At 47.6% G+C, this 27,119-nt stretch overlaps 1 protein-coding gene across 1 annotated transcript in view; it reads left to right on the forward strand.

The window, feature by feature from the left end:
* CELSR1 (cadherin EGF LAG seven-pass G-type receptor 1) overlaps positions 1-27,119 on the forward strand; it is a 153,915-nt gene that overhangs the window by 71,728 nt on the left and 55,068 nt on the right. The window contains exons 3-5 of the mRNA XM_029078689.1: positions 8,041-8,263; positions 13,011-13,126; positions 18,871-18,959. Of these exons, the coding sequence (XP_028934522.1) occupies positions 8,041-8,263; positions 13,011-13,126; positions 18,871-18,959 (428 nt within the window). The remainder of the gene's footprint in view (positions 1-8,040; positions 8,264-13,010; positions 13,127-18,870; positions 18,960-27,119) is intronic.

Genomic DNA, 27,119 nt, shown 5'->3' on the forward strand with positions numbered 1-27,119 from the left:
CTTATGCAGAACTCAAACATGGCGAAGCACCAAGCTTGAACCCATGAATGCCCACTCGGGAAGAATCCTTGTATTCATTACGGGATCTTGGCAAAGTTCCTAGCTTCCAGGCCCACGAGCGTTCAGCGGGAAACTCGCCTGTCCCACGGCTCCTCTCTTGGTGCAGACAGAGCAAGCATCCCACACTCCGGGCACGGGCGACCGCAGCCGGCTGCTCCCAGTCTCGATCCACCATGATGTAGTGGCTAGAACCCGGGCCTGGGAGTCAGAAGGTCATGGGTTCTAATCCCGGCTCTGCCACTTGTCTGCTGTGTGACCTTGGGCAAGTCACTTCACTTTTCTGGGCCATCTGTAAAATGGGGATTGAGACTGTCAGCCCCACATGGGACAGGGACAGTGTCTATCCCTATTTTCTCGTATTGACCTCAGCACTTAGTACAGTGCCTGGCACCTAGTAAGCGCTTAACAAATACCATCATTATTATTTTTATTGATCTACTACCCAGAACGTCAGAGGCGGCAGGTATTTATCACTTGTCCTTCCGGGCCGCTTGGGCTTCCGGTTTCCACTTGTCTAATCTCGGTGTCTTCCCCGCTGCTCCTTCACGCCTTATTTGGTCTGCTCGGGGGACGAGGGACACCTTCTTCCACATTCCTGGCCTGGGATATCTATCTAGGGCTTTGGCTTCCGAGTTTTGCTAGTTCAGGCAGTCATGAGGTAGTGTTTTGACCTTGAGATGGCGGGGGCCCCTGTTCACTTTGGAATGGAGAGACAGACATTAATATGAATAATTTATAATATGTAATTTAAAGATACAAGTGACTTGCCCAAGGTCACTTGCCCAAGACACACGGTGGATCTGGGATTAGAATAATAATAATAATAGTATTTGTTAAGCGCTTACTATGTGCCAAGCACTGTTCTCAGCACTGATCCTTGTCCTTCTGACTCCGAGGCCCGTATTCTACCCACTAATGATAATTGTGGTGCTTGTTAAGAGTTTACTACTTGCCAGGCATCGTTCTAAGCGCTGGGGTAGATAGCAGGTTATCCCTTTGGACACAATCCTGGTCTTAATCCTCATTTTACAGATGAGGTAATAGAGGCACAGAAAAATTAAGTTAAATGATTTGCCCAGGATCGCACAGCAGCCACTGAGCTGGGGCTAGAACTCAGGACCTTCTGACTCCCAGGTCTGTGCTCTCTCTCCTAGGCCGCACCGCTGGGCTGCTTCTCTCCTCCAGGTGCCCCTCTCCCCAACCCACCCGTCTCCCCTCACCTCATTTGGACGACCCGCCCTTGGCCGACCGAAGCGATCCATCGGACACATGCCTTCTGGTGGTTCTGCAAGGGGAAAGGGCCCCGGACGATGTCCGCCCCAGGCCCGGCACCCCCTCCCCGTCGCCCCCAGCCTCAGTTCTGTTCTTCACCCAAATGTTTGGCCAGTTTGACTAGTCTCTTGGGTCGATAACCTATTGACTCAAAAGTTTATGAATTGTATACAAAACTTTCCCGGGGCCTTTTATCCGGTTATCAGAGCAACAGATCTGGTTTCTCCATTCTGCTTCAATTTACCTCTTCAAAGTGCATCCTGTGTTTGAAGCTCCCTCTCTTTACACCCTCTTTGGGTAAATGTTGTCTAACCAGATGGGGTTAGGGGCTTCTGGCAAGCCTCAGGAAGGGATGATTTGACAACTTTCTCTCTGAGTCAGAATTTCCCACATGGGGATTTGAACCCGCCCCAGCAATTTATATGGGAGACTGGCAGTTCCCATGTATCTCCGTCCGCTGTTGTTTTGTGTTTGTCATAATGGTATTTGTGAATCGCTTATTAGGTGCCGGGCACTGTACTAAGCAGTGGGGTAGATGCGAGGTCATCGGGCCAGATGCTATTTCCCTCCCCATAACGAGCTTACAGTGTAACAGGGGAGACAGGTGGTAATATGATTAAATAAGTATTTTATAATATATAATTTAAATGTATATAATAGTGATAATAATTATGGTATTAAGTACTTACCGTGTGCCAGGCACTGTTCTAAGCACTGGCGTAGATGCAAGGTAATCAGGTTGGACACAGTCCCTGTCCCACATGGGGTTCACTGTCTTAATCCCCATTTTACAGATGAGGGAATTGAGGTACAGAGAAATGAAGTGATTTGCCCAAGGTCACACAGAAGACAAGCGGCGGAGCCGGGATTAAAACCCATGACCTTCTGACTCTCAGGCCCGTGCTCTTTCCACTAGACTACGCTGCTTCGCTTGTACATAAGTGCTGTAGGGTTGGGGACCGGGTGAATATCAAAATCCAGAGGTCACAGATCTAAGGCCTAGAGGACGCGGAAGGGAGAGCGAGCCGGGGAATCAGTCGATGGTACTTTTTGAGCATCTACTATGTGCAGAGCACTGTACTAAGTGGTTGAGAGAGTAGAGCACAATAGAATGATCTTCTTTGCCTATAACGAACTTACAATCCAGAGGGGGAGACAGACATTAATAGGCAAAAATAAGTAATTAATATAATTTAAATATAGGTATATCTTTAAAAGGGGAAAGGGAAAGAGGGCTTAATCAGGGAAGGCCTCTTGGAGAGGTGACTGTCTCAGTAGTAATAGTAATAAGGTTTTCATGGCTAGAAATTTTCAGACAACACACTGCATTATGGCCTAGTGGATTTTTAAAAAGATACTTCTTTTTAAAACAATGGCAACAGCCCTTTGAGTCTGTATTCATTTGGCACTTTTCTGAGAAATCAAAGCCAACTTTATTGTTTTATACTCTCCCAAAAGCTCAGCACATTGCCCTGCACACCATAAACACTCAATAAATTCCATTGATTGATTGGTATAGACCACATGGGAATCCTCAAAAGCCTCAATAAAACTAAAACTTTCTTTACCTCAGTAACCCTCATATCATTCCAATGAGGAGAAAGCAAGCAGCTCAGATGTCCTCTATAGTTTTTGGATTAGTCAGTCAGTCAAACAATCAATTTTTTGGTGGTATTTGTTAAGCGCTTACTATGTGCCAGGCACTGTACTAAATGCGGGGGGTATTACTAGCTACTTAGAACGGACACAGCCCCTGTTCTACGTGGGGCTCACAGTCTTACCCCATTTTACAGATGAGGTAACTGAGGCCAAGAGAACCTAAGTGACTTGCCCGAGGTCACACAGCAGAAAAATGGCGAAGTCAGACTTAGAAACCATTTCCTTTGTCGTCCAGATCGGTGCTCTGTCCACTAGGCCATTGGGAAGCTCTTACTGTGTGCACAGCACTGTACTAAGCCCTTAGGAGAGTACAGTACAATAGAGTTGGCAGTCACGTTCCCTGTCCAGAAGGAGCTTATCGTCTTCTCCTTTTTCTTGAATCACTGGAGAGTAGAGGAGCTCTTGTAATAGTAAGTGTTCTTCCAACAATTGAGTCTGAGACCAACGCTTGCAAGAAATGACCCCAAATTGGATGAAACGGTGGGTGGGTGGGTTTATTTAATCAAGGGGAAAGGTTTATTTAACCGACCGATCCACAGGCCAACCCCGCCCCTCGGACGTGACCGTCAAGACAACCGGGGTCCCGAAATCCAGGCTGTGTGAAGGATTGTGGGAACGTCGTTTCTTTTGTTTCTGCAGGCCCCCTTTTTGTTTAGTCTGTCACGGCTCAGTGCCTGCCGAGGAATCTCATGCCGCTATCGGCCGCTTTTGTTGAACGTGAATATGCCGGACTGAGGTACTGACACGTTAAACTGGAGCACTTAATGCGAACACTTGAAAACGTTCAACTTACTCTGTCAAATAGATGCAGAAAGAACCCGGGAACTTCACAGTAAGCTAAGTATTGAGACTCGCACGCTCGATCGCTAAGTGACAGAATCCTTCGTGGAGGAGTCGTGGTAAAAACGCTCCGGCCACCCACTCGGGCGGACGAGTCTGTAGAAAGAAAGAAAGTTGACCCCCCAAAATACTCTAAAAGTCAACACCACCCACTTCAGGTTAAGAAAGGACTCAGCCAGTAGAAAGGACCCAGCCAGTATTTAGGCTGGAGCCCAGTTGCTAATGATTAATTTGCTGCCGTACTTGAGGGTTTCAGCAGTTGCTTAAAGCAAAGTCTATGCGTGTGTGAGTAATGTACAGTTTATGCAACCGTGTCTTTCTTGGGTTTATATTTCGGGATGTGGGCAAGAGGTCGGCGGCGAGATAGATATATAAATACCACTGATTGATTGATTGATGTTGAGCAGGTGCAGTGCACGGTACTAAGCACTTGGGAAAGTACAATACAATAGAGCTGGTAGGCTTGTTCCCTTATCCACAACTTAATACCCTCCTCCTTTACACTAAGAACTCGTTTATCTCGCTGCTGACCTCTCTCCCATGCCCTGCCTCTGGCCTGGAATGTCCTCCCTCTTCATAGCCGCCAGACGATGACTCTCCCCCCCCCCCACCTCAAAGCCTTATTGAAGGCACATCTCTTCCAAGAAGCCTTCCTTTCCTCCTCTCCCACTCCCTTCTGCCCCACCCTGACTTGCTCCCTTTATTCATCCACCGTCCCAGCCCCACTGTTGCGTCCATAACTGTAATTTTATTTATATTCATGTCTGTCCCCCCCTCTAGACTGTAAGTTTGCTGTGGGCAAGGAATATGTCTGTCATATTGTTCTGTTGTACTCTCCCAAGTGCTTAGTTCAGTGCTCTGCACGCAGTAAGCGCTCAATGAACACGACCCACGGATTGACTAAGAACCCCATGCGGGACAGGACCTGTGTCTGATCTCCATCTGCAAGTCTGATTGACTTGTATGTACCCCAAAGATAAGAACATGCTTGACACATGTGAGCACATAAATTCAAAAATCACTGTGTACCATATCAACCCCAGGGCTTAGCACAGTAATTGACATATAGTAGGTACTTAACAAACACCGCAAGTATTATTATTGCTAGTAGTAGTATTGTTCAAATACTTCCTGTGCCGAGGTCTTTGCTAAGCACTTAGTCGAGTACACTATCATTCAGTCAGTAATTGAAATTATTGAGCGCTTCCCGTGTGGACCGTCTCCTGTACTAACCGCTTGGAAGAGTCCACAGCGTGGCTCAGTGGAAAGAGCCCGGGCTTGGGAGTCAGAGGTCATGGGTTCGAATCCCGGCTCTGCCACGTGTCAGCTGTGTGACGTTGGGCAAGTCGCTTCACTTCTCTGTGCCTCAGTTACCTCATCTGTAAAACGGGGATGAAGACTGTGAACCTCATGCGGGACAACCTGATGACCCTGTATCTCCCTCAGCGCTTAGAACAGTGCTCTGCACATAGTAATCGCTTAACAAATACCAACATTATTGTCAGACACGTTCCCTGCCCACAACGAGCCGACAGTCTAGAGGGGAAAGTGCAGTAGGGATCGAAAAGACCATTCTTCACTCATGCCCTTGACTCTATTTATTGCCATTGTTCTTGTCTGTCCGTCTCCCCCGATTAGACTGTAAGCCCGTCGAATGGCAGGGACTGTCTCTATCTGTTGCCGACTTGTTCATTCCAAGCGCTTAGTACAGTGCTGTGCACATAGTAAGTGCTCAATAAACACTATTGAATGAATGAATGAATGTTCATGGATTTTATGAGTGCGCATACAGCTCGTGACAGACCGGAGATGAGACAGAGGAAAATTTATGAACGCCAGTAATAATGGGCTCCCACCGAGTCGAGTCTGCAGAAAAGAAGACAAGAAAGACACCTTAATAACCATCCCCCGAGTATAAAAGGGATATTGAGCAGGCGGTGGTGAGCAGGTATTTTCGGTTTCTGATGAGGACAGGGAACAAGGGAGTTAGTTGTCCAGGCTTAAACTATAGAGTGGGGATTTCCCCTAGACATTAGAAAGAATTTCCTGACTCAGGGTTGTGAGAAGCTGAAGAACATCACAGTGGATGCCTAGGGAGGTGCACTCGGAATTGTTTTATAGGGAGAGGGGAGTAGGGAGGGGGGCCGCCCTCCCTCAGGATGGTTTAAGATCTCAGGGGAGGGGGAAAAGGGCGCCTGGGGGAAATTTAGCAAGTGAACACTGACAATTAGGACAGATTCAGGTGAGGACTGCTTTTCACTCCAATGACTGGCTCCACTTACTTCTTTTTACCAGAATCCATTCGTCTGTGAGCCCCATGTGAGACTTGGAGTGCATCTAACCAGTGGATAGAGTCCAGGCCTGGGAGTCAGAAGGTTGTGGGTTCTTTGGGCAAGTCACTTCACTTCTCCGGGCCTCAGTTTCCTCATCTGTGACATGGGGATTGAAACTGTGAGCCCCAAGTGAAACGGAGACTGTGTCCAACCCAATTTGCTTGTATCTACCCCAGTGCTTAGTACTGTGCCCGGCACAGAGTAAGTGCCTAACAGATACCAGAATTATTATTATTATTCTTTACCACCAGTTCTTAGTACAGTTCTTGGCACAGAGAAAGCGTTGAACAAGTATCATTATAATTATTATCAGATCTGTGGAGCTCCTTTCTTTTAAGGTCGCAGTGACCTTTTTTTTTCTTTCAACCATCTACATTCACAAAGTTCTCTTTCCACTGGGAACCGCTTTTTGTTTCCTTTAGTGGTTTACAAGGGATTCACTAAATCCATCTCTCCAGGCCCAGGGGTGAAGAAAGGGAGAAAACTCCAGAATGGAAGAAATGAGTGTTGGCCCCTGTGGGCCTCCTCAGTCCTGTACCCCTCCCAAGGGAAGATAATAATAATAAGTGCAGTATTCGTTAAGCGCTTTCTCTGTGCTTACTATGTGCCAATCACTGTTTAAATCCTGGCCTAATACAGAATAATCAGGTTGGGCACAGTCCCTGTCCCACATGGGGCTCACTATCTTAATCCCTATTTTCTATAAATGAGGCAACAGGCACAGAGAGGTGAAGTGACTTGCCCATGGTCACACAGCAGTCATGTGGTAGAGCTGGGATTAGAACCCATGACCTTCTGACTCCCAGGCCCGTGCTCTAGCCACTAGGCCATGCTGCTCCCATACGCCTTTCAGCTTCCCAGGATTGTGAGGGTCCCTGATCCTCATTCGGGATGAGCCTAGTCGGGGAACGTGTGGCTTCATAGAACAGCATAACTCTTTCCAGGAGAGGGACCACTTTGGGAAGCAGCATGGCGTAGTGGATAGAACGTGGGCCTGGGAGTCAGAAGGGAAGGGAGTGCATCTGTTTATTGTTATATTTTACTCTCTCAAGCATTTAGTACAGTGTTCTGCACACAGTAAATGCTCAGTAAATACTTCTGAATGAATTACGAAAGGACAGCAGAAGCAAAACACAGGTTCCCAGCCCACAAGGAGCTTACAGTCTCTGGGGGACGGGATAGATAAATATAGTGGGAATCGCGGGAAGATCGAGGATCGGAGAGGGAGGAGGATGACAAATCTCAGATGTTGACATTTGCCCTCGAGAATGTTGGAATCTGTTTCATTCCTTTCCAAAGGATAAAAAAGGAAAGATAAAATACATGCACACACACCAGTTATTATTATTACTATTATAATTAAGTCAATACAGAGCTAGGTAGATCATCATGAGCATGGCTGGAAATATTTAAGCCACTGAGGTTTTAGGCCGCCAAGAATACTGAGGGAAAGTAGATGGAGCAAGTCTTGAGTTTCTTCTTTTTAAAGTTCTTTTTTATGGTATCTGTTAAGCGCTTACTGTGTGCCGATAACTGTACTAAACACTGGGGTAAATGCAAGCTAAACAGGTTGGACATGGTCCATGTCTCACGTGGGTCTCACAGTCTTAATCCCCATTTTCCAGATAAGGGAACTGAGGCCCAAAAAAGCTAAATGTCTTCTTATACAGCAGGTATGTGGCGGAGCTGGGATCAGAAGCCATTTCAGTCTGGTTTTTAACCTCCGTACATGGGCCTTGCACCATCTCCTCAGGGGACGCCCTTTCGATCGAGAATGTAATGAAGAAGGGTGTCACACTTGCAGTTCTCGGTCTTCCCAGCCCCGCGTGCCTCGATCTGACGAACCCGTGTGCCTTTTGTTTATCCCTCCTCCCAGGCGACTCCTGTGATGTGAACGCACGGTCCGGCCGCTGTGCCCCAGGCCTGTGTAAGAACGGAGGCACCTGCGTCAATTTGCTCATCGGAGGCTTCAAGTGCGAGTGCCCTCCCGGAGAGTTCGAGAGACCCTACTGCGAGATGACCACCAGGAGCTTCCCCCCACAGTCCTTCGTCACCTTCAAGGGCTTACGACAACGTTTTCACTTCACCCTCTCTCTCATGTAAGTGTCGCCACCCGGGCTGCGGCCAGGCCGAGTTCCGACGGAGAGTCACCCTTGAGGCCGAGGGCTGACAGGAATTCAGTTATGTCCAGATGTCTGAATCATCCCTGACACCCCCTTTTCCCCCCGCCACGAGGCTCTTTCTTATCCCCCCGCCGCTTTATTTCAGGGAGATCTTCAGGGGGTTTTCTGGAGTTGGAAGGGTGAGTCGGGGCCTTGAAGGTCGCCAGGAAAGAACAGGTCTGGAAGCTAGCAGGCTCGTTGACAGAAGACAAGAAAGAAGAGAAATACAAAAAGCATTCAGGAAAAATAAGTTCGGCGATATCAGCCTCAGCGCCCTCATCTGTAAAATGGGGATTAAGACTGTGAGTCCCATGAGGGACATGGGCAGTGCCTGACCTGATTAGCTTGGAAAAGGAAAGATAAAAGTGTTTTAAGAATGTCCAACATGTTTATTGATGGCTTTCTAGTAGTAGGTAGTATGGATGTTGGCGTTGCTTTAGGTGCATTATGTGTTCAGAGCATATTTCAGTGCTTTTTTTTTTCAACGGTATATGTTAAGTGCTTACTATGAGTCAGGCACTGTACTGAGCATTAGGGTAGGTACAAGAATCAGGTTGGAGCTAGTCCAAGTCCCACATGGTGTGCACAGTCTTAATCCCCATTTTCCAGATGAGTTAGCTGAGGCTCAGAGAAGCGAATTTCCCAAGAACACACAGCAGACAAGTGCGGGAGCCAGGATTAGAATCCAGGTCCTCTGACTCCCAGGCCTGAGCTCTTTCCACGAGGCCACGCTGCTTCTCTGACGTATTCCTGCTGGCAGAATCTCTTCATCTTTAATAATAATGATGACGGAATTTGTTAAGCGCTTGCTATGTGTCAAGCACTGTCCTGAGCGCTGGGGTAGATACAAGGTGATCAGGTTGTCCCACGTGGGGCTCACGGTCTTAATCTCCATTTTACACATGAGGTAACTGAGGCACAGAGAAGTTAAGTGACTTGCCCAAGGTCACATAGCAGACAAGTGACGAGTCCGGGATTAGAACCCACATCCTCTGATTCCCAAACCTGTGCTCTTGCCACTAGGCCACACTGTTTCTTTAGCAGCCAAAAACCATGTGCAGTCCTTTAGGAGCCGACGGGCTTCCGTAACTTGAAATAAAGTAGATTATAAATAAAGAAATAAAGTAGACCAGTGGAGGACGCCACACCCACCATACATCTAAATCGACTGTCCGATAAATATCATTTATTGAGAAAGGAATGGGGCAGCTGCCGTTCTGGGGATTTTCTTCCCCTTTCCCTCCCTTCTCATCTGCTGTCCTCTATTTTGCTCTTCAATCAGTCAGTTACTAGTACCTATTGAGCTCCTTCTGGGTGCAGAGCGTTGTTCTAAGTGCTCTGGAAGCTGCTGGTGGGCAGGAAATGTGCCTACCAACTCTGTTGCATTGTACTATCCCAAGCGCTTAATGCAGTGCTCTGTACACAATAAGTGCTCAGTAAATAACATGATGATTTTTTCCCATTCCTCTTCCATGAATCTCTTCTTTCCCTTCCTTCTCTCCACCCTGTTCTGTCCCTCTCTTCCCTCTTATTTCTTCCAAGCAGACGGTCTTGTCTTGTCTTATGCCGTTGAGTCGTTTCCGACCCGTAGCGACGCCACGGACACATCTCTCCCAGTACAGCCCGCTGTCCATCTGCAATTGTTCTGGTTGTGTATCCAGAGAGTTTTCTTGGTAAAAATACGGAAGTGTTTTTCCATCGCCTCCTTCCGCGCAGTAAACTCGAGTCTCCGCCCTTGACTCTCTCCCGTGCCGCTGCTGCCCAGCACGGGTGAGTTTTGACTTATAGCCGATGGCCTGCCACTCGCTAGCCGCTGCCCAAGCTAGGAATGGAATGGACAGGCCTCTGCTTGACTTTTTCTCCCGTAGCCGAGACTGGTAGAGGACTGGAAACTCTCCAGGTGCCACCCTGAAAGGGGAAGCAGACAATAATAATAATGGTGGTATTTGTTAAGCGCTTACTATGTGCAGAGCACTGTTCTAAGCGCTGGGGTAGATACAGGGTAATCAGGTCGTCCCACGTGAGGCTCACAGTCTTAATCCCCATTTTACAGATGAGGTCACTGAGGCACAGAGAAGTGAAGTGACTTGCCCACAGTCACACAGCTGACAAGTGGCAGACCCGGGATTCAAACCCATGAACTCTGACTCCCAAGCCCGGGCTCTTTCCACTGAGCCACGCTGCTTCTCTGAGCGTATGGAATTGTTCCCCATTGGAAGCTGTGCAGGCAGAAAGTATATGAAGGTTCAAGAGGATTTGAATCAATTATCCATTGAGCCAACCGCAATAGGTTATCAGTCAATCCTATTTTGGGGGCGCTTACTATGTGCAGAGCACTATGTTAAGTACTCAGGAGAGTATGTATAATAGAATGGGTGGACACATTCCCTGCCCAAAACAAGCTTACAGTCTGATTAGTGTGATTCCTGCAAATCATAGGCCAATGGCAAATCAATCAACCAGTAGAATTTATTGAGAACTTACTGTGTTTAGAGCAATCTACTAATCTCTTGGGAGAGTCAGTATAACAGAGTTGGTAGATATCTTCCCTGCCCACAATGAGAATGAGGGAAAGTTTGGGAAGACAGAGTGGAACTTTAGAGGTGTTAAGTGGTCAGTCATTCGATCAGTAGAATTTATCGAGAGCTTATTGTGCAGAGCACTGTACTACACCCTTGGGAGAGTACAAAATAATAGTTAGTAGACACGTTCACTGTCCACAATAAGCCCCAGCCTTGACGGTGGATGAGGAGAAGCTGCATGGCATAGTGGATTTGGGCACGGGCCCGGGAGTCAGAAGGCCATGGTTTCTAATCCCGACTTTGCCACTTGTCTGCTCTGTGACCTTGGCTAGTCACTTCTCAGTGCCTCAGTTACCTCATCTGTAAAATGCGGATTGAGACTTGTGAGCCCCATGCGGGACAGGGATCGTGTCCAACCTGATTGGCCACGTGGACCCAGCAAGCTGTTCCTTATGTCCTCTAGTTGTTCTTTTATCATGGATAATGGAGGTTGTTTTACCATCTCTCTCTCTCTCTATCTCCTCACGCACAAACACACACACACACACAAAACCCACTAGGACTCACTAGTGACCCAGAACCCACTTACCACGAGTTTCAAGATAGTTCCCATGTGCTCTGGCTTTTGGTTTCAAGTCCTAGGGGAAATTAGTAGCAATTATGTCAGTATGATGAAGGAAATTTCTACCCAGGAAGCATCATATTTAGCTAAACTGAGTTCCTTGTATCCTACTGGGGGGTCTGTGTATTAAGGACGGGTTTGTCCTAACAGAAACTAATTAGTTCTGCCATAAGCTATTTGAAATTAGTGTATTTAACATTCCAATAGGCAATTTTCCCACAATGGGAGATGGATTTCCCAATGCCCTGTGTCATTCATAGATTATGTTTCCACCTAAAGTCACACAGGCTTCATTTCTCGCATTATGAATATGATTTTGTCGCAGTAGGTGGGGGCCAGAATTAGCCCATGTGCCACCGCCAAGATATCTTGGCTGACGGCGCCAGCCTCTGGCCGAGGCCCATTTCCCCGTAACCCGGGTCTGCCTCTGCCCCGCCTCCCTCTGGGAAGTGGGCACACAGCCCGCCTCCTCTACACGCCCCACTCCTTCAGACCCATGGAGACTACAGGATTGATGAACTCAAGAGCTGTTTTAGAGAAGGAGTTGGGCCTAGTGGATAGAGCCCAGACCTGGGAGGCAGAAGGACCTGGGTTCTAATTCCAGCACCACCACTTGTCGACTGGATGACCTGGGACAAGTCACTTCACTCCTCTGGGCCTTAATTCCCTCATCTGTAAAATGGCACATAAGACTCTGACGCCATATGGGACAGGCCCCATGTCCAATCTGATTTGCTGTGTCCACCCTAGTGCTTAGTACAGTGCCTGGCACATAGTAAGCGCTTAAATGCCACCATTTTTATTATTATTTATTATTATTATTAGTCCTCTAGGATTTGGAATAGGTCCAGCAATGAAGAAAACCAAGGAGACCACTGGTACTCTCTAGCTCTTGGCTGAGCAATAGAACTTATAGAGAGGAAGTCACTGTTAAAGGAGTCTGGAAGTTTATCAAATGTGTCAGAATTCATTTTTGCTGAAATTCAAATTCCCCCAGCCAACCCCCCCTAAAAAAACATTGTGTCAGCTTTTACGAAGGTATCCGTCTTTCTTGGCTTTTGTTTAGCTTTAGCTATGCTTCCTCGTGAAATGCCGAACATCCCAAAGATGTCCTTCGCAGGAGATTGTCACTCAAGAAAAAAGCTAGCAAATAAAAATTCTAGTTCAGCAGTTAGAGCCCGGTTTTTTAGTTGACCAAATAATGATTTGGGAGTCATAAGCCCTAGGGGCGAACCCCCCTGCAAATTGTTTACAGTGCCTTGGCCACATTCCCTTGTAGATTTTATGATTTGCTACTTCCAGAAAGCACATCACCAATCCGTTTTTATGGCCTGTCAGGGTTCAGTGGGAAGAATAGCCAATGGCTGGGCTGAAAGCTTAAACCGCCATTCATTTCCCGAAGCACAATAGCTCATTCTTCGGCCCTGTCCAGTGAGAGTTGTCATTGGTAGGCGGCCTCTTTTCTCCGAGAGAACTGATTGTAAACCCGTCAGTTGGGAGCTCATTAAACATGAAATGTGGGCCTGCCTTTGTATTCCAGGTTTGCTACCCGGGAGAGAAACGCTCTTCTTCTATACAATGGACGTTTCAATGAGAAGCATGACTTTATTGCTCTGGAGATCATCGAAGAGCAAATCCAACTTACGTTCTCGGCAGGTAAGGCATTTCTTTGGCTACCTTTCCCAGTCATCTCTCCTGAGCTTCCCGGACCAGCCCCGTTCCCTAAAACGGCTTTAAATCTTTCCCCTCGTCACCACGGCCTATCCGCGCGGGACGATGAATCTTGTATCGTAAGAGCCCAGACGCCAAGGCGAAGTTAAACGAGAGTATGGATCTTATATTAAAAGGAGCCCGCACACCCCGGCGCTATTAAACAAGAGCGCGGATCTTGCCTGATGAAGACACAACTTGAATTGTTGTTTGAAAATGGACAGTGTGGTTAAAACGTATCAGAAAGAGTTGTAGGCCCAGGACAAAGGGCTCTGCTTTCCTTTTGAACTAGTTGTGCTGAACATTTGGGGAGGAGGAGAGAGGTATGGAGAGGAATGAATAAATGTGATTGAAAGAATGAAAGAGAGGAGGAAGGGAGAGATTTAATTGGCTGAGTACGGTCTGATCGTACATTCTTGCCATAGGTCCAAGGAACAGTTCAGTTCTAACACTGAAGGTATCAATGTGTCACAACTCCCCCCTCCCTCCCCCTTCCTGTCCCAGAGTTTTTGTGTTTTTAGAATGGGCCCAATCCTAGCCACTTCGTCAGAATGATTAGTAAAAATTAATTTCCCGTTTTAGCCATCAAAAGTCTAACATAATGTTGACATTTTATTATTTTTATTGTAATAACAATATGCCAGCTTGGCCTAGTGGAAAGAGCACAGGCCTGAGAGTCAGGGAATCTGGGTTCTAATCCCAGATCTGCCACTTACCTGCAGTGGGTGACCTTGGGCAGGTCACTTTACTTTTCTGTGACTCAGTTTCCTCAACTGCGAAATGGGGATTCAGTGCCTGTTCTCCCTTCTGCATAGACCGTGAGCCCAATGTGGGACAGGCAATGTGTCCAGCCTGATTAACCTGTACCTTCCCCAGTGCTTAGAACACTGTTTAACACAGAGTAAGCGCTTATCAAATACCACAATTAATATTACCATAATTGTCCTTGTTCTTCCTCCTGCCCCCATTGTGTACAAATCATTTTTATTTGACCCTCTACCTCCTAGGTCTTAGGGGCAAAGAACCTGTATCTTGGTTTTGTCATATTATCCCGAACTCTAAAGTCCTGCATTTCACCCTGAACAAATAGTCAGTGGATAACTTCGATGGATTGACTGATTGAGTTATGGCAAGTTATTGTGCTTGCGTTGATTGTACTTAGCGTTTGCTTTGCGGTGCCGGGAGGATGGGGAAGCAGCGTGGCTCAGTGGAAAGAGCCCGGGCTTCAGAGTCAGAGGTCATGGGTTCGATTCCCGGCTCTGCCACTTGTCAGCTGTGTGACTGTGGGCAAGTCACTTCACTTCTCTGTGCCTCAGTTACCTCATCTGTAAAATGGGGATTAACTGTGAGCCTCACGTGGGGCAACCTGATTACCCTGTATCTACCCCAGCGCTTAGAACAGTGCTCTGCACATAGTAAGCGCTTAACAAATACCAACATTATTATTATTATTATCATGGTGAGAGAAGCAGCGTGGCTTAGTGGGAAGTGCCCAGGCTTGGGAGTCAAAGGCCATGGGTTCTAATTCTGGCTCCGCCACTTGTCTGCTGTGTGACCTTGGGCAAGTCGCTTAACTTCTCTATGCCTCAGTTACCTCATCTGCAAAATGGGCATTAAAAGTGTGAGCCCCACAATGGACAACCTGATTACTTTGTATCTACCCCAGTGCCTAGAACCGTGCTTGGCACATAGTAAGCACTTAACAAGTACTGTAATTATAATTTGGTAGCCAACAGCGTTCTTTGGGTGAAATGCCCCGAGTAGTCTGAGTTCTGTTTGAAAGACATGGTTTTCCTGGAACTTCAGTTTACATCCTGAGTTGACATAACCCCATATCCTTGGGTAGAAGATTGACTCAGGGCTGTGCAATTTGCTGCCCTGGTTATTTTTTTTATGGTATTTGTTAAGCACTTACTATGTGCCAGGCACTTTTCTAAGAGCTGAGGTAGATACAAGCTAATCAGGTTGGACGCGGTCCCTGCCCCTCATGGGGCTCGCAGATTTTTGGGGAGATACATGAGATACCCCAGTCCTTCTGGTTCTGGGGAGAAATTAGAGTTTCAGGTTTTGGCCTTGTCCTCTCCAGCTCAATTTCTGGATGCTGGGTGAGGGCTGGACATATCCCAAGATGGCCAAGTGCCAGGCTGTGGCCTTTCTTTCTGTGCCTGTGTTTAATTGTGGGCCAGATTACACAGGCATGAAAGGCCCCTTGGAAATTAGGCAGTTTCAGGCACAACCGAATAGCAGATGCACAAATAGAGTCAGTGCGAAGGAAGAAATTTTAAAAATGTGATGGTATTTGTTAAGCACTTACTCTATGTCAAGCTCTGTCCTTAGCACTGGGGAATACACCGGCTAATCAAGTTGGACACAGTCCCTGTCCCACATGGGGCTCACTTTCTTAATCCCCATTGAACAGATGAGGTAACTGAGGCACAGAGTAGTGAAGTGACGTGCCTGAGGTCCCACAGTAGACAAGCGGAGAGCCGGGATTAGAACCCAGGTCCTTCTGACTCTCGGGCCCGTGATCTATCCACTTGGCCACGCTGCTTCTCAGAATGAAAACTGGCTTCAGGATTCTTTCCTAGCATAGGAACAGTGTCTTCGTGGTGGACTGTTCCAGCTGGAAGGGGAAGTTTAGAAAACCAGGCCTGGGGTGAGCAGGGGGAACCCTAAATTGGGGTGCATCAGATCCCACAACCTGAGATTGAGGAGGCAAACCGCTCAGCCTGAAAGTAGGAGGGTCAAGCCGACTAAATGGAAGTGTTCCATCACCCAGTGGGAGGTAAGAATAGGGAATGTGTTCCCATGGGAAAGACGGGCAGGAGAAACATTACAAGGCAGGTTCAAGAAGACTTTGGGTAATGAATTACTAGAGGGAAACTTAAGGTCGGGGAGGGGAGAGTTAGGAGCCTTCCCTGACTAAGCCCTCGTCTCCCGCTCCCTTCTGCGTCATCCTGGTTTTCTCCCTTTATTCCTTGACTAAGCCCTCTTTTCTCTTTCTCCCACTCCCTTCTTCCCTTCTGTGTCGCCCTGACTTGTTCCCTTTACTCAACCCCCTCTCCCAGCCTCACAGTACTCATGTCCATATCTGAAATTGATTTATTTATACCACTGTCTGTCTCCCCCTCTAGACTGTCATCTCATTGTGGTCAGGAAGTGTGTCTGTTATATTGGTATATTGTGCTCTCCCAAGCACTTAGTACAGTGATCTTCACACACTAAGCGTTCAATAAATACGACTGATGGGTTGTCGGATGCTCTATCTCTAACGTAAAAAGCCAGGAAGCCGTCCGGGTGAGCAACTATTAAACGGTTCCTCCCGGGATCCTTTTACCTTTGTCAAATACCAAATCCTGGACTCTGCCGGTATCGACTCTGCCGGAGTCTTAAGCGTCACAGGGCTTTATTAGGATCTGCCTCTTTCCTGCTGTGTGACCTTAGGCAAGTCACTTCACGCCTCCGGGCCTCAGTATAAAGCTGAAAAGAGCCGCCCCACTCCCTCAGAAAATGGTGCATTTCTACTGGAAGCCTGGGACGTGAGCTGCTGTCTGACCCTGCTAAGGATGCCCTGGTGGCTCAGTGATGCCCACAACAGCCTTAAAAAAACCCCTTCTTGGGGCTGGGGGAGGTCAACCTGACCCTGCCTCCAGCCTAAGGGAATGTGTCTGTTTATTATTGTATTGTACTCTCCCAAGGGCTTAGTACAGTGCTCTACACACAGTAAATGCTCAGTAGATACAGTTGACTGACTGACTAATCAGGAAGCAACATGGTGTAGTGGGTGAAGCATGGATAAAGCTTGACCTAGGAGTCAGAAGGACCTGGGTTCTAATCCCAGTTCCACCATTTGTCTGCTGTATGGCCTTGGGCAAATCACTTCACTTCTCTGTGCCTCAGTTTCCTCATCTGTAAAATGGGAATTAAGACTGTGAGCCCCATATGGGACAGGGATCATGTCCAACCCGATTACGTCATATCTACCCCAGTGCTTAGTGCAACATCTGGCACGTAGTAAGCACTTAACACCACATTTATAATGGTGATGATGATTACTGTTGTTGTTGTTATTATTAAATCCGCTCCGAGAGAGGCCAGACCCAATATGGTGAAGCTGCATCGGGCCAGGCCTGTCGAAACGTCGGAAGTGCCGCTCCTCAGCCCTTTGAAGCTTTTCAACTGGGGTGTTTCATTTCTCTTTTTGAATACTCACAGTAGAGTCATTTTTACAAGGTGGAGGGAAGGGTAAATTAGGAGCTGAAACGATGCGATCCCATGCTCAGCCACTTCGGCGTGGCTCTCTGTCAACCTCCCTCTGCCTGTCGAAACCTGAATCGGAAAGGAGCCCCCCGAGGAGGTAGGCGATGAGGGAGCGAGTTTTAAAGCTGTTGCGCTCAGGGTTGGCACACGTTTCCTAGCCACGGGGCCAAGTTGCAATTTGGAGCCGTTGCCGGCCTGTCTGGGGGCGTGTGCGGTGCGAGATGTCTCTCCTCGTGCCTTCAGAGTTTGACCACGTAATTAGAGAGCTGGAGAAGTGCGGCGGGTTAGAGCGCCGGAGTTACTGCTCACGGACGGAGCTCAGTTCCTCGGGCGAGTGTTGGCCCCATTCGACTGCATCGCCATATTTAGAGGAGTCGGGCTAGGGCCAGAGGCAGCCATGGGGATACAGCATGGCCTAGTGCATAGCGCTTGGGCCTGAGAGGTCAGAGGGCCTGGGTTCTAATCCTGGCTCTGCCGCTGTCTGCCTTGGGACCTTGAGCAAGTCATTTCACTTCTCTGGGCTTCTTCTCCTAATCTGTAAAATGGGGATTAATAATAATAATGATGGTATTTGTTAAGCACTTACTTACGTGCCAGGCACTGTACTAAGCGCTGGATGGATACAAGCAAATCGGTTGGACACAGTCCCTGTCCCACATGGGGCTCACAGTCTCAATCTCCATTGTAGAGATGAGGGAACTGAGGGCCAGAGAAGTGAAATGACTTGCCCAAGGTCACCCAGCAGACGAGTGGCAGAGCCGGGATTAGAATCCAAGTCCTTCTCACTCCCAGGCCCGTGTTCTATCCTCTGCTTCTCATTTAAAACTGGGAGCCCCAGGTGGGACAGGGACTCTATCCAACCCGATTATCTTGAATCTACCCTAGAGTTTAGGACAGTACCTGGCACACAGTAAGTGCTTATTATTACGAGTAGGGAAGACTGAGGGCCGGGGGGCGGCCACTGCTTTCGGCGGGAATGTTCTTCGAGGAGTTGAGCTTTTTATCAGGCTGTGGGCAGGGACGAGGTGCCGTAATAGAAACTGCACGGTGTAGTGGGGAGGACAATATAGCGGAATTAGCAGACACATCCTCTGCCCATAACGAGCTTCCAGTTCCAGCGATCCAGATCAACTTTTATCCTGAACACAATTAAGGAAATCACAGAGGGTGGACCACCCCTCGGAGTCACGCTTAAGTAACGACTGATTTTTTTTTTCTCAAAAAAAAAATTCTCAAGTTCTAGCCGCAGATGTCAAGAAGGGGAAATTAACTTGTCCCATAGCACAGCACCACACAAATGCCCATAGGTTCCCTAGGGTTTGGAGTCATCGGTACAGCGGGTAGATTTCCTTCTTCCGATTGTGGAACCGGGTTAGTCGGAGCGGATGGTAATTGTTTCTCCTTGGGGAATCTGAATTCCCGCCTTGCAGGTGAGACCACGACAACGGTCACCCCGGCGGTCTCCGGAGGGGTCAGCGACGGTCAGTGGCATTCGGTTCAAGTGCGGTACTATAACAAGGTAAGATGGGCAGTGCCAGCCTTCGAGGTGGGCACGAGGTTGGGGCGTGATGGGCATGGTGACCAAAAACAGATGTGTTTTCCGGGGTTTCAGAAATGCAGATTGACGTATATCTCGTCAATCGATCAATCATTTGTCCTTCTCCTACCTGTAAATGTCCAACTCCCAGCTGGCTCACTCTGGGCAGAATACATATCTACCTACTCTATCTTACTGTATTTTCCCAAGCACTTAGTACAGTGCTCTTCACACGGTAGGCACTCAATAAATACCAAGGATTGTTGGACGAATCAATCAATTGATAAACTATTATAACTCTTCCAATCCGATTGACCGACTGACCGGTTAAAGCATGACAGAAGCATCGGGTTAAGGCTTCTTCTGTGAAGGTTCCCCACAGGGCACAGGATCCAAGAAAGGCAGTGCAGAGAGAGGGGTAGATGATGTATTCCTTGGACTTGCTGTTTTTACTGTTAAATTTGCGCTACTTTGTGTTGTCCCAATCCCAGGTATTTAGGACACGGGTTTGGGCAGGGTGTGGCTATTTCGCCTCTGAATTATGTTCTCCACTTTCGCCCGGCCTTTTGCTCGGATCTGGGAGCCCGCGGGGCCCACGTTTTGTCCCGGGGATGTTCCGTCGACTCAGAGCCTTCCTTCAAAGCCCACGAGGGTGCGGCCCAAGAGAAGCTCGGAGTGTCCTGGGATTAAAGCTATTAGTGGCTAAGTAAATCCCAGAAACAAGTAAAGATGGATAGCACCTGGAGCCATTTAACCAGGAAGGGGCACGATGCTGAGAGCCCCGGACCTGTTCTGAATCTAATTATGGGGAATATTTTTTTCATGGTATTTGTTAAACGCTCCCTATTTGCCAGGCACTTTACTAAGCGTTGGAGTTGATACAAGCCAGTCGGGTTGGACCCACATGGAACTCACAGTGTTAATCCCCGTTTCACAGAGGAGGTAACTGAGGTATAGAGAAGTGAAGTAACTCTCCTAAATCGCCCAACGATAAGTGGCGGAGCCGGGATTAGAACCCAGGTCCTCTGACTTCCAGGCCCAACTCTTTCCACTAGGGCCGTGCTGCTTCTCCTAGAGTTTTAGTAGCAGGATATGACAGGTCAGTGATGGGAAAAGCTTTTTTCCCCCAAAGGCTCTTAAGTCCTCAGCACTGACTAAAAGATTAGTTTCTTCAGAGGTGATGACTCATTGGTTCAGAAGGGTTTAGTCACAGATTCAAACCGTCCGTTTTCAGAGGGGATCGGTGAGGAGTATAATGCTTACTACGAGTCCCAGGGTCTGAGCTGAGTGTAGGGGTTGAGTAGCCTTCTCTTGTGTCCCGGGAACACCTGTCCCCCTGCTTTCGGTGCCCCGTTGCTACACACGGTGTCTCTCTGGACTGCGAAAAAAAGCTTGGCAGCCCCCAAGGTGGGGTGGAAGGAAGAAAACTGAGAATCCAGGGGCCCAAGTTGCCTTTAGCCACAGGCTAAGTCAACGTGGACCTGATCTTTAGGGTGCAGACATCCCTCAGCTGGAATGGCACCCACACCTCGGTGTCAGAAAGGGGGTCCTCTTGGGGTCCCCCTGTTTCTCCACTTTTTTCCCCCCCTTCTTTTCTTTTCCTCACCTCGTCCCCCACCACCACGGAGGAGACATGTTGAGGGGGAGATGCAGGGCAGGAATAGAATACAGAAAACAAAACAAATGGCAGAGTTTTGCCACCGCAAACTCCTCACCATTGGCTTTAAAGCACTCCATCACCTTCCCCCCTCCTATCTCACCTCGCTTCTTTCCTTCTCCAACCCAGCGTGCACACTGTGCTCCTCTAAGTGCTAACCTTCTCACTGTGCCTCCATCTTTCCTATCTGGCCGCCGACCCCGACCCTCATCCTACCTCTGGCCTGGAACGTCCTGCCTCCTCAAATCCGACGGACAGCTGGTCTCCCCACCTCTTCAGAGACTTGTTAAGGGCCCATCTCCTCCGGGAGGCCTTCCCAGACTAAGCCCCACCTTTCTTCATCTCCCATTCCCTTCTGCGTCACCCTGACTTGCTCCCTTTGCTCTCCCCCCTCTCCCAGCCCCACACCACTTATGTCAGCTTAACAAATACCAATATTATTATTATTTAATTTATTTGCATTGATGTCTGGTTCCCTCCATCTAGACTGTGAGCTCGTTGTGGGCAGGGAATGTCACTGTTTATGGTTGCATTGCACTTTCCCAAGAACTTAGTACAATACTCTGCACACAGTGCTCAATAAATGTGTTAGAAAGAATGAATAAACACTACATTATTCATGGGTCACCTGTCCCTAATAATAATCAATCAGTCAATCAATCCGTGGTATTTATTGAGCACTTACTGTTTACAGAGCACTGTACTAAGCGCTTGGGAGAGGACACTACAACAGAATTAGTCGACATATTTCCTACCCATAATGAGCTTACAGTCTAGAGGAAGTTTACAGTCCAGAGGAACTAACAGTAATAACAATAATATTTGAGAGCTTACTATGTGCCAGCCACTGTACTAAACACTGGGCTAGATACAAGATAATCATGTCCAGACATAGTCCCTGCCCCACGTGGGGTTCAGGTGGGACAGGTTTTGAATTCCCATTTTACAGTTGAGGAAGCTGAAGTGGTGGTATTTTATAACAGTCATGGTGGTATTTGTTAAGCGCTTACTGTGTGCCAAGCACCTTCTTAAGTGCTGGGATCGACACAAGCAGAGCAGGTTGGAAACAGTCCCCGTCCCACATGGGGCTCACAGTCTTAATCTCCATTTGACAGATGAGGTAACTGAGGCCCAGGGAAGAGATGTGACTTGCCCAGGGTCACAAAGCGGGCAACCGGCGGAGCCGGGATTAGAACCCAGGACCTCTGACTCCCAGGCTCAGGCTCTTTCCACTAGGCCACGCGGCTACCCTAGTGCATCAATAGGTTGACAGGAAGTGGTACGTTGGAGCACAAGTTAGTAGTATTATAACGGATTAAACCACTACTAGAGAGATACCACCAACTGTGTTAGAAAGGAAAGAAGAGACTAATGTAAGAAGATAAATAGATGATGGGGGATTATTAGAACCAACAACTTCCTTTGACAGGACAATGTCCTTTCATCGCAATCTGAAAGATTCCCTGAATGCGGGATTAGTTCTTTCTCGAGATCTCCAGAGAGCTCACATGGCTTTGGCCTACGGTTATTTGATAAAGGAAACAAACCCATTCACCCATATATACCTTTATTCTTCCATCGTGTGTTCCTCTTCGAATCGTACAATGGGGAAATGTTTAACTTAGATTACGAGCATCTGCTCTTAGGGCCTCAGTTCCCCGGCTGGTGAAAAATGCCGTTTCGGCACGATCTTGGGATTCTGTCCAATGGGTTTAATGGTGGAGGATGTTCGTTACGCAAATGAAAAGACAACCTTTCTCGTTGTGCTGGCAGGCATGCAGAAAGATCTTTGGGCTGTCAGGCTTGGGAAAGTAAACTTAACAATGTCTGCATTATACAAGATTTGGATTAAACGGGGGGCTGCAAGTGAAGAATTCAGAATTGCCGCCAGGTAAGACGAGATGCCTTGACATCTCCAGAGCAGTCCTTAAAAAGCTGAAACAATCAGGTGCCCTGGTTAGAAAATCCCAGCCGTTGTTTATTTCTGGCCCGATTTGCCATTTCTCTTGTAGCTAGAACTTTGCTTAGTGGAGAGGGCTTGGGCCTGGCAGTCAGAAGGACCAGGGTTCTAATCCTGGTTCCGCCACTCATCTGCTGTCAAATCACTTCTCTCTAAAGGAGATTAAGGCCATGAACTCCATGTGGGACAGGGACTGTGTCCGACCTGATTAGCTTGGATCTACCCCAGCGCTTAAAACAGTGCTTGACACATAGTAAGCGCTTAACAAATACCATCATTATTGTTATTATGTTTATTATTGCTCTCCAAACCATCGTTCAGAGAGCTGGAGTGGTACTTTTGTCTTGTTCCTGGTCCACAGCTCTGAGAGGTCACGGTCACATGTGTTGAGAGGGCAAGCGGTCTGCTGCTCGAAGGTAGAATTCACAACTTTCACCACCCTTTCTGGAGCTCATCTGCAGCTATCCTGGGTGCATCTTTGAGCACTTTCACACCCTGTGGAGAGCATCGCTTCCTTCTCTTGTCTCAGTGGTCATGTTGAGCTGTTTTAGAAGCACTGTGGCCCTGTGGAGAGAGCAGGAGTCTGGAAGTCAGGGGACCTGCGTCCTCATCCTGGTTCCACCACCTACCTGTTGTAGGACCTTGGGCAAGTCACTTCACTTTTCTATGCCTCAGTTTCCTTATCTGCACAATGCATTCATTCAGTCGTATTTATTGAGGGCTTAATGCGTGCAGAGCAAATTTAAATTCAATCGCTGTCCTCTCTTCCCACTTAGACTTGAGGCCCATGGGGATCCTGATTACCTTGTGCCCACCCCGGCGCTTAGTACAGTGCTTGGCACATGGTAAGTGCTTAATAAATACTATTATTATTAGTAGTAGCATTAGTATCAATTAGTATCGTGGCTCAGTGAAAAGAGCGTGGGCTTCGGAAGCAGAGGTCATGGGTTCGAATCCCGGCTTGGCCACTTGTCAGCTGTGTGACTTTGGGCAAGTCACTTAACTTCTCGGTGCCTCAGTTACCTCATCTGTAAAATGGGGATGAAGACGGGGAGCCCCACGTGGGACAACCTGATTCCCCTGTGTCTACCCCAGCGCTTAGAACAGTGCTCGGCACATAGTAAGCGCTTAACAAATACCAACATTATTAGTATTCTTAATTGTTAAGAATCCCAGAGAGAGTAAGCTGGCCTTGCAGTGAGATCTTTTTCTAGTTCCATCAGAACGTCCCCTGCCCACATGGAGCTTCGATTTCTGATGTGGGATATGGGCATAAAAATATTTACAAATAGGGTAGCCAGAAGAAATAAACTGTTTATACAGTTGACTGTACAAATCCACATAAAGTCTGAGGGAGGGAATAAAGGAAGAAGGCAGGGAAGTGCCAGAGACAGCCAGGATTGTTATGGGCAGGGAATGTGTCTACTGACTCTTATATTGTTATATTGTAATAATAATAATTATAGTATTTGTTAAGCACTTACTATGTTCTAAGCACTGGGGTAGATACAGGGTAATCACATTGTCCCAGGTGGGGCTCACAGTTTTAATCCCCATTTTACAGGTGAGGTAACTGAGGCACAGAGAAGTTAAGTGACTTACCCAAGGTCATACAGTGGCAGAGGCTGATTCCCAAGCCCGTGCTCTTTCCACTAACCCACACTGCTTCTCTACTCTCCCAGGCACTTAGTACAGTGCTCTGCACACAGTGAGCGCTCCATAAATACCACTGATTGATTGATTCAAGGGAAGAGGCTTATTCCTTCGCCGTCTCTTCTTCATCTCTCTCTGTCTTTCTCTGAAGCTCCATCTCTGTTTGCTTGTGTGTGTGCGTGAATGCTCCCCGCCCCCTGACTCTTCCTCAATATCCTGATGCTTCCTAGGGGAAAAAAGAGAGAGATGGGCTAGGAGGATTCCTTTCAAAAATAGGAAGCAAGGAGCAGGCACAAACCCCTGGGACAGGGAAATGATTAGGGGCTGTTTTGATAAATCAATCAATGGTATTTATCGAGCGCCAATTGTGTGCATTAAGCGCTCTGAGAAGAATAGTCTGATAGAGTAGGTAGACACCATCCCTGCCCACAAGGAGCTGACAGACTAGAGGGGAGACAGGTATTAAAATCAGTCACAGAGGGATCTGGGCATACAAGCGTGCTATGAGAGCAGGGTGAAAATCAAAGTAATTGAAGGGTCAATGCCTGGGCGGTGCAGACGGGAGGGCGAAGAGGTAAGGGAGGGATCAGGGAAGGCCTCTTGGAGGGGAGATGATTTCAGTAGGACTCTGGAGACAGGAACGGTGGTCTTTAGGATGTGTAGGTTGAGGGAGTTTAATAATAATAATATTAATTATGGCATTTGTTAAGCACTTACTATGTGCCAAGCATTGTTCTATGTGCTGGACCTGAATCATCAGGTTTTAGAAGGAGCAGCAAGACTCAGATGATCTTGGTTCAGGCCCGGTATGTTTTATTGGGAAGAAGAAAGTTCTCTGAGACCTCACCTTCTTTGGGTGGTTGAGTCAGGAACCGTCCGTTTAATATGGCTTCTCAAGCCCTCGCCAGACATTGTCTGGTACCCGCATTTCCTCTGTAACGTCCCAGCAAGGGGCGACCTCATACTTAATGCCCAAAGATTAGAAGGCCGAGCGAGTGGTTCGCTGACTCAGATGAATAAATTAGGGTTTGGGTTGCTCCAAGGTAAATATTTTATGTCTGAACTTGATAGAAGTTAGGCAATAGCTCAGGAAGAGCATTTCTGAAATGGGATGTCTCACTTTAGGTGACCCCAAGAAGGTCAGGTATTAAATTACACATTTTGGGGTTCCGGAGCTTATTGAATTACCCAAGACATGGGGTTCTTTAAAAAATGGTGCCTGGGTTCATTTTATCATCATCAAAATAACTGTGGTATTTGTTGAGCGCTTACTATGTGCCAGGGCGGAGGGAAACCCGACCAAGTGTCACTGGGGTCTTCTGTGCACGTGACCCCCCCCCCCCCGTCAGGGAAGCTGAAAGGTGATCTCATTTCCTTTGGAAAACACGGTCCTCTTTCAGCAGGTGATAGACAGCCAATGATTATGGAATTGGAATTAGTGCCCAGATTAAAAAGAGATCCCCACCCAAACCTAACTGCTTTTGGGAAACCCTCCTGGGTGTGTTTGACATTGTTCTGCTTAAATCAGTACTTACATCCACAATTTATCTATTTCTATTCATGTCTGTCTTTCTCCATCTAGCCTCAAAGCTTGTTGTGGGCAGAGAATGTGTTTTTTTGTTTTGTTTTTTGGTATTTTTTTTGTGTATCTGTCAGGCACTGGTCTGAGTGCTGGGGTAGATACAAGATAATCAGGTTGAACACCATCCTTGCACGGGGCTCACAGTCTAAATCGGACAGAGGGGGATTTAATCCCCATTTTACAGGTGAGGGAATTGAGGCACAGAGAAGTGAAGTGACTTGCCCAAGGTCACTCAGCAGACGTGCGGCAGAGCCAGGATAGAACCCAGATCCTTCTGATTTCCAGGCCCGTATTCTATCCACCAAGCCATTCTGCTTCTCTTGTACTGTGCTCTCCCGATGGCTTAGTAAGGTGCTCAGCACATAGCAAGCACTCAGTAAATACCATTGATTGATTGATTAGTCATTGTATGAAGGAAGTCCTCGGTCCTGCCCACAGATTTTGGGGGATCCGAGCAGCAGTAAACGTTAAGCATCCTATTTAGCTTTAGAAAAAAGTTACCGTTCATCTTTACAGTTATGGATGTTTTCCATTCTCTTCCTGTGGCGTTCGGAAAGCCCGTCATGGAAATAATAACCTCTGCCTTAGCGACTATTCCGTTAAAGTTCCATGCGTAAAGAACTCGGCTTTTAGAAGCCCGGGGACTTGGTGTGGTGCTGCCCTGAACAGGGAGTGCTCTCCTGTTCGAAAGAAGCCAAGTCTGCCAACCGCTATGAAAGTCGAAGCCTAGCTACATTTGCCATTTCATTCCCTTCATTGGCTTGTCTGCCCCTTGTTTCTCAATCTCATAATTAGTTAATTACAGTACTTCTTAAGCCCTTAATACATGCCAAGCACCCTACTAAAAGTTGGGGGTAGATAAAGATAATCAGGCGGTTTGCAGTCCCTGTCCTCCATGAGGCTCACAATCCAACTAGGCGGGAGTAGGATTTAATCCCCCATTTTACAGATGAGGAAACTGAGGCCCAGAGAATAATAATAATGATGTATTAAGGGCTTATTATGTGCCAGGCACTGTTTTAAGCGCTGGGGAAAATACAGGGCAATCAGGTTGGATACAGTCCCTGTCCCAAACAAGGCTCACAGTCTTAATCCCCATTTTACAGATGAGGGAACTGATGTACAGAGAAGTGAAGTGACTTGCCCAAGGTTACACAGTAGACGAGTGGCAGAGCCGGGATTAGAACCTATGACCTTCTGACTCCCAGACCTCTGCTCTATCCACTAGGCCATGATGATGGTATTTGTTAAGCACTTACTATGTGCCAAGCACTGTTCTAAGCACTGGGT

Source organism: Ornithorhynchus anatinus, chromosome 14, assembly GCF_004115215.2.
Source record: "Ornithorhynchus anatinus isolate Pmale09 chromosome 14, mOrnAna1.pri.v4, whole genome shotgun sequence".
Lineage (NCBI taxonomy): Eukaryota > Metazoa > Chordata > Mammalia > Monotremata > Ornithorhynchidae > Ornithorhynchus > Ornithorhynchus anatinus.